At 49.9% G+C, this 14,592-nt stretch overlaps 1 protein-coding gene across 1 annotated transcript; it reads right to left on the bottom strand.

Moving 5' to 3' along the window:
• Nucleotides 1-348: 348 nt before the first annotated feature.
• LOC142422317 (eppin-like) lies at nucleotides 349-11,961 on the bottom strand. The gene is made up of 5 exons (XM_075527722.1): nucleotides 11,871-11,961; nucleotides 10,294-10,425; nucleotides 6,929-7,095; nucleotides 1,584-1,588; nucleotides 349-484 (listed from the first exon to the last, which is right to left on the bottom strand). The coding sequence occupies exons 1-5, from the start codon at nucleotides 11,959-11,961 to the stop codon at nucleotides 349-351; spliced, it is 531 nt and encodes a 176-aa protein (XP_075383837.1).
• Nucleotides 11,962-14,592: the final 2,631 nt, after the last annotated feature.

Raw genomic sequence — 14,592 nt, 5'->3', positions numbered from 1 at the left:
TAGTCAGGACTTAAACATGCTGGAAAGCAAAACCAACCCCACCCCCGCCAAATTGTATACCTGTTTCATGTATTCTGTGACTACGTGGCCTCTCAGAGAATCATAGCGATGATCTTAGGAAGGGAGAATTGGAGACTCAGGAGGGAGAACGACATTGCCAGGCGACAGCTGTGACAGAGGCAGCCGTCTAATCAAATCCGTGCCTCCCAAGACCAGCCCTGCTAGAACTTTCGTCCATGGACCAAGCCGCTTTGTTAGAGACGGACCCAGCCCAATGACTCAGGAACGAGGTCTGCCATGGGCAGGCGCGGGGGCAAGGACAAGGGCCCCGGGCAGTCAAGGGCCCCTTCAGTTACCTTGTTTGAGATCTAAGCATTTCTTTCCACAGCTGTACTTGCAACACTTCTGGTCTCCGGGGCAAGACCTGTGCGTCCTACAATGATCTGTCTCTTCCATCTCACATTTGACGGTGTCCCGGGGACACCTCCCTGAGGGAGGGGGAAGACATACTCCCTTGGGGTCTTGAATTGGGCAGCGCCCCTCTCTTCCCAGGCCTCGGGCCCCCCTGTGGAGTTGGGGAAACTGTTTGCATTTCTCCTACTCCCCCAGAAGACAGTGACCTCAGGGGGGCCAGACTTTTCACAGTACCACCCATAGCTCCAGTTCCATAACAGCGCACCCCCCAACCAAGGCTCCAAGAGGAGGGGCCCTTTCCTTCAGGGTCTTGCTGCCTCAGAACACTTCCCAGGGTGGGGCGTGTGCATGGCAGCGTGTGGTGATGGAGATTTCCACGTTTAGAACCAGCCCGTGGGCTTCTGGATTGTGTGCAACCCTGAACAGAACCCACCTTTCCAGAACCTTGATTTCCATATTTGCCTCAGAGGGTCCTCCTCCACCCCCCGAGCATCCATGCCAGCACATTTATGAATCCATGGTCGTGCTGCCTGGGCATAAAATCATGACGAATATTGATGATGTGCCCGCCCTCTCCCCCCTTGGACCCCTATTATAGCTCCGTGGGTCAGTCCCGTCACTGCTCGCCTTTTAGAAAGGAGGACTCTGGAACAGAGGGAGACTGGGTGAACGTGCCCAAGGAGCAGAATCGAGGTGTGGTTCCTGAGTACACATTTCAATGGCTACGGAGCACTGCCTATCTTTTAATCTGCTAATTATAGTGTCTTCCTATCTTAGCCAGGGGCTTTCTGGGGCAGTGGCTTAGGCGAGGGGTTGCTAACCACAAGATCAGCAGTTCAAACCCACCAGCCACTCCATGGGAGAAAGATGAGGTTTTCTGCTCCCTCCCACCAGGGCTCCCAGGGTAAGAATGGGGGCGCGGGGAGGGGTGGGGAGAGGAGAGGGCATGCCACAGCTACAGAATCATTCCTTGTTCCCGTCTCCCAGACAAATTCTCTTTCTCCAGAGCTAGGTTGGAGCCCCCCGTACTTACTGCCGCTGATCCCCTCAGCCAGCCCAGGCTCCCAGACATTCTGCAGGAGGAAGAATGGTCCCAGGATTTGGAGAAGTCCCAAGAGCCCCATTTTAGGGGCTCACCTGTCCTGGCTAGCGACAGCAAACGGAGGGACGGCTGCTCAGCCGTGCTGGCCTCTGAACGTCACTGCCCAGCCCGAGCAGCACCCTAGGGCCAATCTGACCCACGCTCCCTCTGCTGGGAACAGCAAGTTCCCAAGACCATCGGTGGAACTAACTGGCACCCACAGCCTCAGCCGGGGGTCGGGGGGGGGGGTTTCGCTTGAAGGCTCCTAAACCTTAGTTAGGTGGACTGGGCTGTCCATCTGGTCGACCAGGCAGTGGGAACACAGCTTGCCTGGGGCGTCCCAGACTCCCGTAGAGGAGAGGAATGCTCAATGTCAGGCTCTTCTGGTTTCCAGGAGTTTAGAGGTCAACTCTTCATTTATTCTTTTCTACAAACAGGTTTATTCTTTTCCTGTCTCTCTCTCTCTCTCTCTCTCTCTCTCCCTGGCTCTCTGTCTCCATCTCCTTTCCTTGATCCGTCTCTTCTCCCTTTTTCTTTAGCTCTTGTCAGAGTGTTAAGGTACCAATCACCATGAGTATGGTGTGGGGGAGGAAGTGAATTGATTATCGAGCCTCAGATAATCTCCCTAGAGAGCAGAATTGGTCAGAGCGAACGGAACACTTCTGCCATTGGGAGCTCTTTAGAATCGGGGATGCCGGAGGGAGTGGAAACAGGTCAGCCATGGATTGTGAACGATGGTTCTGCAGCGCCTGACAACTTACGCCATGAAGCGTCAGCGAGAGAATGAACTCAACGTGGGGCATGCGTGAGTTGGCTGCCACGGGCTCTGTCTGTGGTTGCCCCACCTCAACACGCAGCTGCAGGGGGAGGACCAGTGGGCACCGACAGTGTCCCCTTCCGCGACAGTCTTCTTTGCTGCCATGGCTTTTCTCTGGCTCAGAGGGAGCCCTGACTTCCCTCACCTCCGGAAAGAGGGGAGGCATATTTTACATGGCCCTTTTGAAGACCCCAGTCGAAAGGAGCCTCCAGTTCCCCACAGTGGTAACCGACCCATGCGCAGTCCTCCTCTTCTCCGTACCGTTTATCCCACCCCCTCCCGCTCACTTCTTGGGAGACTTCCCAATGACCTTCACCGATATCCTTGTCCCATGGTTAACTCCTGGGGTCTCCAAACCAAGGCGACTCCCATAGGTCCTTGTCTGAAAGACTTTCGCGACGGCTAAAGAGGCCGGGGAGTATAACACTCTCCCAAAGGTCAAGGTTCCCTGACTGTCCTCCCTCTGGGCAAAGGGGTTGCCGTGACCCTTCACTGTCTGCCAAGGGTCATGTGCTGAACAAGCGTGGATCGATGGCGCTCAGAGGCACGGGACTAAGCAGAGCACTTTATTTACAGCTACACGGGATTGAGAACCCTGAACGCCTGAAGAGGCTGACCGGGAGGAGCGGCCGGGGTGGGGGTTGGGGTGTGTGTGGGAGCCCGGATCTGTTTTGGGGAAGAGCCCGGCCTTGAAAGCTGAGTGTGACCACTGCAGGCGCACTTGAACTCGAGGCTCAGCAACACGAGGTAGTCACCTCCCTTTCTTCTGGGGCGTCGGTGTTGTTGCCGTCCAACAAGCTGCCGGTGAGCACTGGGTGGTGGCCATGGTCGCTGTTACCCTTGAAGTCACCGCCGTCGCTGAGTTTGTTGGCATCGAAGCCGTGCGCTTCTGTTTAGTAGTACTCGACAGTGTACTCCTGGTCGCTGGCGTGGGTCACTAGGATCCCTTCAGAAGGAGGAACCTATTGAGAATGGAGGAGTGACCAGATAAGGAACTGAAAACCCATTTCCTTTTGGAATGAGGCTTGATATAAATTTTATATGTATATCTAATTTTATGGGGGGCTCATACAAGTCTTATCGCAATTCATACATACACCCATGTATCAAGCATATGTGTACATTTGTTGCCATCATTCTCAAAACATTTTCTTTCCACATGAGCCTTTGGTATCAGTTCCTCATTTTTCCCCCTCCCTTCCCCACCCTCCCTCCCTGTCGAACCCTTGATCATTTATAAATGATTATTGTTTTCCCATGTCTTACACTGTCCAATGTCTCCCTTCACCCACTTTTCTGTTGTCTGTCCTCCAGGGAGGGGTTATATGTAGATCATTGTGATCGGTTCCTCCTTTCCCCCCAACCTTCCCCTTCCCCTCCTGGTAGCTCTACTCTCATTATTGGTCCTGAGGGGTTCATTGGCCCTGGATTCCCTGTGTTTCCAGCTCTGATCTCTATCAGTGTACATCCTCTGGTCTAGCCGGATTTGTAAGTAGAATTGCGATTATGATAGTGGGGTGTGTGTGGAAGAATTAAAGAAGGTTGGATACCTTTTCACAGGAGACTATTACGAGCAAGTGGGCTCATTCCAACTCACAGGACAGAGTAGAGCTGCTCCATTGGATGTTCGAGACTGTCACTTTGTAGAGGAGTAGACAGCCTGCTCTTTCTGCCACGGAGCAGCTGGTGGGTTAGAACTGCTGATCTTACAGTTAGCACCCTAGCTCTTAACCCACTGAGCCACCAGTGTATTTTTCCAAAAGTTAGTGGGAAAATTCCTTTGTCTTTTAAACCGAGGTTTTCACAAAAATGTTGAAGCTGCGCGTGTGTGTGTGAAAATCCAGCTGCTGTGTGTGTGTGTGTGTGTGTGTGAATCTAGCCGCTGTTGAGTGGACTGTAACTCATGCAGGTGTCAGCTGGGTCAGCTCCAGGTTTTCAGTGGCTGATTTTTCAGAAGCAGGATCACCAGACCTTTCTTCCAAGGTACCTCTGGGTGGACCCAAACTTCCAACCTGTTAGTCAGCAGCTGAGATGGTTCGTTGTTTGTACCACGGGGACCCTTTGGGTGCTGTGCTATTGTTGTTGTTATTGGGTGCCACAGAGTTGGTTCTGACTCAAAGCAACCCTGAGTACAATAGAAAGAAATGCCCTCCGGTCCTGCTCCATCCTCACCATTGTTCCTATGCTTGAGCCCTGTTAAAGTTAAAGTTTATTGTGTCAACCTGACCAATAAACACATGTGGAGCTAATTGAAGGGCGGAGGGATAAATGGCTCAGTGAGCCTCACCTTTCAAGTTCTCAGGTCTCTTGCTTTGTGATGGTCAGACCAGGGTGCAGCTGCCTTAGCCAGTTCCCTGCTTCAGCTGGCAAGGCTCACTTCCTGCGAGACATCCCTGAGGAGAAGCCACATGGACCTACTCGGATCCAGCCCTGGGTGCTGGAGCAGCTGTGTGGAGACCCCTGCCAGCGCTGAGATGCTTACATGTTCACTGATTCAGCTTTCTTCCTGCAGTCAGCTTCATTGTGTGTGTTTTGTGAGATGGAGGAGGGCTTTGTGGATCGGTGTTGGACATATGGGCTACTTTTGGGCTTGTGGGCTTGGGCAGCACTGGGTTGGGATGTTTTCTTGATGTGCACTTAACCTTTATATAAAATTCTCTCTTCTACATGAGTTTCTGTGGATTTGTTTCTCTAAAGTACCCAGACCCACACAAGCCCCTTGTTGCAGCCACGGTGTCAATCCCTCTGGTTGAGGGCCTTCCTCTTTTTCTCTGACCCTCAACTTGACCAAGCATGATGTTCTTTTCCAGGGACCGGTCTCTCCTGGCAGCATGTCCAAAGTACGAGGGGGTACCCCCCCAAAAAACCCTGAACTTTTCCAAAGTTATTATTTAATTTTTTTTTTTTTTTTTACAAAACAACCTTATCACCGTTAAAGTACTCTCCATTACACTTAATATATTTGTGAAATCTGCGATTCTATTCTTGGAAACATTTTTCAAACGCATTTGTTTGGATGGCTGATGGCGTCTCCCTTGTTTTTTCTCTTCTCCTCTTCTACCTCATCAAATCGCTGTCCTTTCATGTCCCTCTTCATTCTTGGAAACAAAAAGAAGTCGCATGGAATGAGGTCAGGTGAGTAAGGTGCGTGGAGCAAGAACTACAAGTTGGGTTTTGGTTTTTTGTGTGCCTAAAACTGGAGCACTGAGATGGCTGTGTGAGCAGGGATGTTGTTGTGGTGGCAAAATCAGTCCCCCGTCTGCCAAAAATCGGGCCTTTTTGGTCACACACTCTTATGTAATCTTTCCAAATCCTCTAAATAGAAAGTCAGACTTGGTGGGATGAGCTCCGAATGCACTTTCCTCCTTAGTTAAGAAGAAGAAGAAGAAGAAGACCATTGTCTTGACCTTTGATTTCACTTGACAAACATTTTTGGGTGAGGTGACATAGCGTCTTCCACTGGCTTGATTGGTGTTTGCTTTCGGAGTCATAAGAACAGCACCACGTCTTGTCACCAGTAATGACCTTGGGAAAAATCTGGGTTGCTTTCAAAGCGTGGCAAGTTTCTTTCAAAGCGTGGCAAGTTTCCACTCAGTGCTCTTTTTCCTGGTCAGTCAGAACCCCAGGCGCAAATTATGCAGCAACCCTTCTCATTCCCAAATCTTCCATTAAAATTCACTAAACGGAGTTCCAAGACAGTCCAGATAACTTCCTCATCTCTTCACTGGTCCGACGTCATCTCTGGTCTTCCAGCACACATTTCATTGGCATTTCTGTCCATTCAGGAAGGTGACAGATGGCCAGAACAAGGTTTGTCATCAGTCAACATTTTACCTTTTTAGAAGTGAGAAAACCACTCGTACACTTGCATTTTTCCCATAGCTCTGTCCTTGTAAGCTTTGTTCAACGTCACAATAGTTTCTGTGGCAGTTTTCTCGAGCAGGAAACAACATTTCACAGCCACATGCTGTTTTCTTAAATCGGCCATCACAACAAACAAGGTTCGAGTGAAACTGCTTTTATGAAAAAAAATGCACTGTGACCAGAGAGAACCTTCCCAGGTGACGCCACTGGGTGCACCAACTCTGAGTGAGTTGCTCGATGCTCACCTAAAGGGGAAAATGTGCACTACTATGAACGCTCTGCCCAGTGGAAATTTCTCCCTTTTGTTTGTTTGTTTGTTTTGAGGGTACCCTCTCGTACATGAGACAAAGTCTCCCAAAGGAGAAACAAGTGGAAGTGGCTTTCTGGTGAAGGTTTGTGATGAGGAAATGCATGGCCTGGGAGGGTGGGCTGTTCAGTAATGTCTCATCCAAGCTGGACATGACCTTCAGGAATTGGTCTCTGAGACGTGGCCTCTTCTGCCTTCTCCTTCCACCCCTCGTAACGCTCCTCCTACTGACCAGTTTCGATGAGTGACCACTTTCCTCCCCAGCCTCAGGTCCCTAAAGCCACCCTGCTCACCCTTCTTGGAGACGCGTCCTCTTCCCTTGTTGGAAGCTGGTCTGTCAGCATTCGCCCTACTGAGCGCACAGTCACCATGGGATGGGTCAACGGCACCAGACCCCCCAGCGTGGCCCTGGTCAGAATGGGAAACTGGGGTCCCTAGGACTCACCTCTTTTTGGCAGAAGTTCTGGCAGAGGCCTTTGGTCTGGAAATTGTTGCTGTTCCCTTGGCAGCCGCCGTAGATGAAACTGACACAGGTGTTCTTTTCCTTGTTGTACCACCAGCGACGGAAGTAAGCCAGGCACAGGCCAGGCTCTTTCGGCAAAGTGCATATGTCTATAGGTAGAGCCCAGAGTGGGGAACTGAGAGTGCTGCCTGGGCGCAAACACGCTCTCCCGGCAGCCACTACTGATGAGACGGGAGCAGCCTCCTTTGCCCTTACCGTCAGCCCAGCAGCTCTGACATCGCTGTAGCTATTTACACAGCTCTTCTGCATCTTTTGCCAGAAAACACTGGCCTTTCTCATCTCCTCTGACCAGGGGCCCCATCATCCCCAGTGAGGGGGAGCACACTTTGCTCCTAACTCAGTGTGTGCTCCCCCATACTCATTTCACCTTGCTGTGTCTGATGTCTTCAGCTGTCCTATGGGGATGCCACATTCCACCCTGCTCGTTCCCCAGGGACAAGCCTATTGTCAGGCCACCCCTCATGGCCCTCTAAGTGGGGAGCCCCTTGATTGCGTCTGGATGTTGAGTTCTAGCACAGGGCCATGCAGAGACTGGCTGCTCAGTAGGTATGTCCCGGATGAGTGAAGGGCATGGAAGTGGTCTGAAAGTTACAAATTATAAACCAATCTTCTGCCCTCTTGTGGGATTATAAAGAGACTTTTCCCCAGCTTTGTCTCCCCCAAAGACAATCCAAACATTAGGGGCTTTTTGCCAGCATATGTCTCTAAACAGCAGATGTTTAGAGACATCCTACTGAAGGCAGTCAGTTGCCAGACTACTCTCTGCTCCCACCACAGGTAAGGCTCACTCCTGCTGTTAAGGACAATGGACTACTACTCCCTAAAGGCTTGTTACCATTAGTCTGGTCCCTGTAGGTGGGGTTTACACCCTACTCCAGAGAACAGGTCAAACCTGCTCAGTGACATCCAAAGTTAGGCTGCCATCATGAATCTAGGATCCGCTCTTTTCGTCACATGTATACCCCAATCCCTCCTCTTCCTATTGCATGTATGTCCCTAGACCACCCCCTCTCATTGCTGTATAACCTATAGTGCAACCCCTTCCTGTCACGTATGTCTTTACCTGTAATCAGTGGGCTTGCACTCCCCCCAAAGGTATATAGGCCTGGGTTAGCAATAAAGAGCTCTCTTGGGCTCCTCCCTTGTCCTCTCTTTGTTCCCCCTCTCTTCTCCTGTCCTCACTCCCCTGTTCCCTTTCCCCTTGTCCTCCTTCCCCTCCCCCTCTCTCCTGCCCTCCGGTCTCTCTCTGTCTCCACATGGACCACCAAGTGAGGCTGAGGTGAGCACGCTACCATGAAATGTGTCTGGCTCCATTTATTTCCATCTCTCATGCTCCCTGACTTTATTATATATATATAATAAATATATATATTTTTCAACCATACAATTGCACCCATTGAAGCCATGATTAGTGATGGGGGGCTGGCCTTTCCCCAACACCCACCAAACGATGCCAAGGAAAAGAAAGAAGGGGTCATAAGCAACGGGCACGTCCACACAAGGCAGGGGCAGTTGTTTCCCTCAAGACCTGGATTCGACACACGCATTTACGACTAATAGTCATTTGCCACTTTGGACCTGATGCGCCTTTTAGGAAGCGCCCGCCAAGAGTCACATATACTCACTCTAGCTACGGTGTATCAAGGGGGTGTTGGTTTAAGCAGTGGCCTGCTACCCTCAAAGGCCCCCTCGGCGGGAGGAGGATAAGGCAGTCTGCTTCCGTGAAGAGTGACAAGCTCAGAAACCCTGCAGAGCCATCCTTCTCCATGAGTCAGGCTCCACTCGATGGCAGTGGGGTTGGTTTGGGTTTAATATGTATCACGTGGCTATTATGTGCCAAGCATCGTTCTAGGCGCTTCATATGATAACTTATTTGATCCTCAAAAAAAACCTTAAACATTGGAACTTTCCTGATCTGAGGAAACGGAGGCAGAAACTCAGCAAAGCAAGCTCACTATTATCTTGTCAGTGGCTAGATAGGGTTTCTGAGACTTTGTAACTCTTTACAGTCACGGACAGCCTCATCTTTTCCCCAGGGGAGGGACTGGCAGGTTTGAACCATGGAGCTTTCCGTTAGCAGTCCATTCCTCACCCAGAATGCTGGTGAAAATGAGACCTAAGATTTCAACTTGGGAATTCTGGATTCAGATTCAGCTACCTTCCTCATCTAAGCCACCGACTTATTTCATCCTGACATCCTTCAAGATCCTCTGTTTCACACGCACACACACTCGCACACACATGCATACCCTCACACATGTACACACGTGCACACGCACTCTTACACATGCACACACACATACACACGTGCACACAGGCACACTCTTACACACACACACGGACACACGCACGCACATCTCTACTGCTCATTTCACTTCCCACACTGAAGGCACAGAACAAACCTAGTCATGTCGCTGCTCACTCAAGTGGATTTCCATGGCTATTATTAGGCTCAAGACTCCAACCCAGCCTGTCAGATGCGTCCCCAATTGATACATATTTACCTATGTTCATTTTTTTCCTTGTGCCGGGTTTGAGTTCACTTACTCGCCTACCGAGAATTGACCATGTTACTTCCCACCACGTAGACCCTGTAACATGCATTTCCTGTACCTGGAAAGCCCTTCTGTCCAATTATTGCCTAAATTATAAACCATCCTTCCGATCTCAAAACCAGGGAAGCTTTCCCCAGCCTTCCTGACCACAGCGGGCCCTCATCCTCTGGTGGGTACCAGAGCCACTCAACACGCGTGTAAAAGTAAACGCATACAGAATCCTTGAGAGTCCTCTTGGAGTCCATAGAATGGCATGACGTTGAGATGACAGCAGGGAAAAATCAACCAAAATAACACCTCTGCTCTGGAGTGGTCAGGGCAGGCTTCCTAGAAGTGGAGGCAGATGCACGTTGAATTTGTATAGGCAGCGAGGCAAAGGGGAAATACAATTTGTTTACTTAGCACTTCCCGCCACCACATTGGTCTGTGTGCAGCCACCAGTGGCCACCTGGGACTCGGAAGACCATAGACGAGTAAAGAGTAGTCAAGAGACTATCTAGTTCATCCCCACAACAGTGCTCATCTTTCATCTGGGGAAACCGAGGCTCAAACGGAAGAAGGATGTTACCCATGTCACACACCCTATTAGGGGCAGTGGTGGATCAGAACCCCAAGCCTGGCAAGCTTGTCCAGAGATCGGTCCCCAGCACACCAGGGAATGATGTAGCTCAGTTGGGTAGAGGGGGAGGGCACCGGGAGGGGAGCTAGTTATTCCAAGGCTCGGACTCTTACCTTGTCTGAGATCTAAGCATTTTCTTCCACAGCTGAAGATGCAACACTTCTTGTTGTCCGCACATTGTTTGTCTTTCGTGCACTGGTCCCTCTCTTTGAATTCACACTGCTCGCTGATTCGGGGGCATCTCTCTAGGAAGGACAGACATGCCACCGTGAGCTTCAGAGGGCACGGCACCCGGCCTTCTCCAGCTCAAGGCCATGCTGGGTAGGGGTGGGGAAGTTGGTTTTCATTTTGCCTGTGCCCAAGAATCCTTTGGCTCAGGGCGACCACATGTATTTTCAGTGCTGTCTATGTTGCCGACCCTCCCTGCTACCTCTTACTCTCTGCCTTCTTGCCCCAGCGCTGGACCTATCCCCTCAAAAGCCGGGCTTCACAGCTTCAGCACAATTGGCGTCTGGGCTGGCTTACTCTTCCTTGTGAGGGGTCATCTGGTGACTGACAGATGTTTGACATCGTGTCCGGCCTCTCTCTACTAGATGCCCTTCGCAGCCCCTGGTTGAGACAACCCGAAAGGGCCCCAGGCATTGCAAGTGTCCTTGGGGAGGTAAAGATTATTCCCATGAAGAACTACTATCCTAAGCTTCGCTGGCTCTTTGACGTGTTGAGGTCAGCCCCTGGGATTCCCTGGGTGGGACTAGCGTACCGTGGTTCCGATCAGCCACCCTGGAGCCAGCCTCCGGCTTTGGAATTCAAACTCTAGATCTGCCACCTCCCCTCTCTCAACCATGGTTCCTTCGTTTGTAAAATAGTTAGCCTTATCAGAGCAATGAAGAAGAAATCAGACAAAGCATATTGGCGCACAGTAATATTGACCAGCGTTTGTTAAGTGGCCATCAGCCATTGGAAGCATTCTTCAGAGCATCTTGATTGATTTTTCTCATTGAATCCCCCTGTCAGCTCTTTGGGGTGTGTTCTGTTAAGTATAGACCAGAAAACGAAAAATATGGAGTTTAAGTAACTTTTCTATGGTTACATGACTGCTAAGTGGTAAAATCAGGAATCGAACCCACTAAGTTTGAGTTCAGATTACTCTGTTCAAATCTATCTTATCTGATAGTAATGATAATTACTACTACATTGGCACAAAGTATTCATGCGCAGGTTTAAAGAGTCTTCAAGATACTTACCATTATCCCCAAAGTCAGGGCAGCCCTGGGCTGTACTTGAAAGAACCAGGAGGTGATGGGGATGTTATTTCAAGAAAAAGGGCCTTTCTTGTGGGGGTTAGGGAAAGGCTTCTTAGGCTTCCCAGATTCCTATACAAAGGACATATAGTTCTTCCCATAAAGACTAGATCCTGTGACCCTCCCTTCTTCTCCCCTCACAAGAAAGAGCCTCCACTCCAAACAGGAAAAAGTCGGGGTTGTCTCAAGCCTGGGTTCCCTTTCATTTACAGAAAGGACATTCCACTGGGGGCATGATAAAAATACATATTTCAAATACAGTCTTCATCTCCCACACCAGGAGCTGGGCGAAGAGGGTAGAATAGAGGCCAACTCTAAGGAATTGTTCTTGGTGCCTCCTCCCAGCCTGCTCCCCTTTCCCCAGGAAGGACCACGGCTCCGGTACTTACTGGGGAAGAACCAGTCCTTCAGCCTCGACCCCTGGACACTGGATAGGAGGATGGCGAGCACCAGGATGCTCAGTGGTCTAGAAGACACCATCCTGAAGAGTCCGATGGGTCCAGTATTGGAAATGTCTGGCTGCTTTTTAGCCCAGACTGTTCTGTCAGCAATCAGCACCTTGCATATGAGAACTGGAGACAAGCCAGCCCAGCCCGCTTCCTGCTGGGAACACCAAGTTCCTAGGGAGGGACTGATAGCCACAGCCCACAGCTGGGGGAGGAGTCTCTTTTTGGGCAACTTCAGAACCTTAGCTCCCTGGGCTATGCTGGGTTCTCTGGTCGACCAGAGGAAGTGGGTCAATCTTGTTTGACCTTTTCCAGGATACTTTAGGGCAGTGGTTCTCAACCTTCCTCACGCCGCGACCCTTTCATACAGTTCCTCAGGTGGTGGTGACCCCTCCAACCATAAAATTATTTCTGTTGCTAATTCATCACTGTCATTTTGCTACTGTTATGAATCGGGAGACTCCTGTGAAAGGGTCAGTCGACCCCCAAAGGGCTTGCGACCCGCAGGTTGAGAACCGCTGCTCTAGAAGTGAGTATCCCCCTCTGGGCTCTCCATTATGATCAGTCCAAGTGTGTGCATTGCCCTCATTCTCCTTTCACTTCCGTAACTGGCCAGCACCCATCTCTGCTAACGGGCGCAGCCCTTCTGCTTGTCCCTGACAATGTGTCTATTTGTCCCTTGATATCCTTTTGGGTCCCTGTGCCTCTCGATGCCTCTCTCTGACTTACCCTCTTTCCCTTACATTTAAATGTTGAAATACTGTAATCATAAATTCACAATACGTTGGAAAAGTGTACAGGTAGGTTTTATGTACTCTTCACTCAATTTTTTTTCTTGCAAATATTGGATGAAGGTTTACAAAGCCCACCATCAGTTTTACACTCAAGGATTCGTACATATTCTGGTTCATCTACTTTATTGCAATCCCCTGATGGACCATCGCCCGCCCACCTTTCCCATGTGTTTCCTGTCTCCATTCCTCCTTTGTCCCAGACCCTGCTGAGTTTGTCCTGGATAAGTGCTGCCCCCTTGACTCCAAATGGGCATTTATTCTAAAGTGTTCCTACATAAGTTATGCTGTTATTCCCATTATAGACCTCTATTGTTTGCCTGAAAATTGCATCTCAGAGGTTCCTCAGTGTCAGGGGAAGCCAGCCCCTAACACATCATTGCGGGTCAGGTAGGCAAAATTGTACAGCGATAATAAGTAAAGATCATAGTAAAGTTATAGAGAGCATGAGAGATAGAAGTATTGAAGTAAATGGAGTCAGACACGGTTCATGGTAGCATGCTCACCTCAGCCCCGCCTGATGGTCCACGTGGAGGGAGAGAGAGAGTTTAATGCGTTTTATATTCTCTGGGGATGTGCGAGCCCCCCAATTACAGATGAGGACATACGTCACAGGAAGGGGTTGTGCTATAGGTAATACAGTAATGAGAGGGGGTGGTCTAGGGACATACACGCAATAGGAAGAGGAGGGATTGGGGGTACACATGTGACTAGATGGGCAGATCCTAGGTTTAGGATGGCGGCTTAACTCTGACCTATTCTCTAGAGCTCCATAGGAAACATTATCAGTAGGGTGTAAACCCACCTACTGGAACCAAATAGATGGCGTCCATTGTCCTTAACAGCAGGGAGTGGGGCCCCCTGCAGTCTGGCAACTGATCGCCCTCAGGGAGATGCCTGTGAGCATCTGACCTCCCCCACACCGCAGTCTGCCTCAAGTCGGCGAGCCCACACCGCAGTCTGCCTCAAGTCGGGGAGCCCACACCGCAGTCTGCCTCAAGTCGGGGAGCCAGGTATCTTTCAGAACTTTGGATTTTGTTCCTTTGGGGGCCAAGCTTTGTTCTCTGAATTGTCTTCCGTGAGGAAGAGAAGCCAGATGACAGCCAGCCTCAATGTCAGTGATCTAAGATCCCAGACAGACTCCCACCAACATCATAATCTCACGTAAAGAAGATCCCCCAGGGAGACTAGGGAATTAAATTAGTAACGAGCAACCAAAATGTACTCTCCCTTCTGTTCCACTTCCCCCATTTTCTCCACCCCAGCCCAAGAGAAAGTGGAAACTTGGACTGTCTAGGTGGAAGGGTTCTGGAGGTCCCTTAGTCCCACTTCCTTATTTTACGGCTCGAGACCAAAAGGTCCAATAAGCGAAGATGCCGACTCAATGTCACCAAGTAAGTGGATACAAAGCTGAAGCGAGAAGGGAGCTGAATGTGTACATTTCTGCCACCAGTCAGCAAAGAATCTTCTGAGACGGCTGAAAGCCTGAGGAACTGGGAAATGTGTGAACAGCACCGCCACTGCCCCCAAGTCAGTTTTCCTGTGGCGTTCAAACAATCTTAATAGTTTATTGACATATAGTTCACATATCATCGTATTCAATGGTTTATATTGAAAAGACTTGTGCAGTCACCACCATAATCAATTTTAGAACATTTTCTTCATTCTATTGTTTTCTTTTAATAAATCATTGTATTGGGGACTCTTACAGCTCTTATCACAATCCATACATCCACTGTGTCAGGTACATTTGTACATATGTCGCCATCATCCTTTTTAAAGCATTTTCTTTCTACTTGAGCCCTTGGTATCAGCTCTACGTTTTTTACCCTGCTTCCCCCATCCTCCCATCCTCATGAACCCTTGATCAATTA

Source organism: Tenrec ecaudatus, chromosome 12, assembly GCF_050624435.1.
Source record: "Tenrec ecaudatus isolate mTenEca1 chromosome 12, mTenEca1.hap1, whole genome shotgun sequence".
Classification (NCBI taxonomy): Eukaryota; Metazoa; Chordata; class Mammalia; order Afrosoricida; family Tenrecidae; genus Tenrec; species Tenrec ecaudatus.
The sequence above is the reverse complement of the archived record's forward strand: the minus strand, read 5'-3'. Positions and strand labels throughout refer to the sequence as shown.

What these genes read in the sequence shown, in the direction of transcription:
- LOC142422317 (XM_075527722.1), bottom strand. Translation starts at nt 11,961, where the DNA reads ATGGTGTCTTCTAGACCACTGAGCATCCTGGTGCTCGCCATCCTCCTA. An exon ending in GAAGGACTGGTTCTTCCCCA is followed by an intron (nt 10,426 to 11,870) that starts GTAAGTACCGGA and finishes TGTCCTTCCTAG; the next exon opens with AGAGATGCCCCCGAATCAGC. An exon ending in ATGCTTAGATCTCAGACAAG is followed by an intron (nt 7,096 to 10,293) that starts GTAAGAGTCCGA and finishes CTCTACCTATAG; the next exon opens with ACATATGCACTTTGCCGAAA.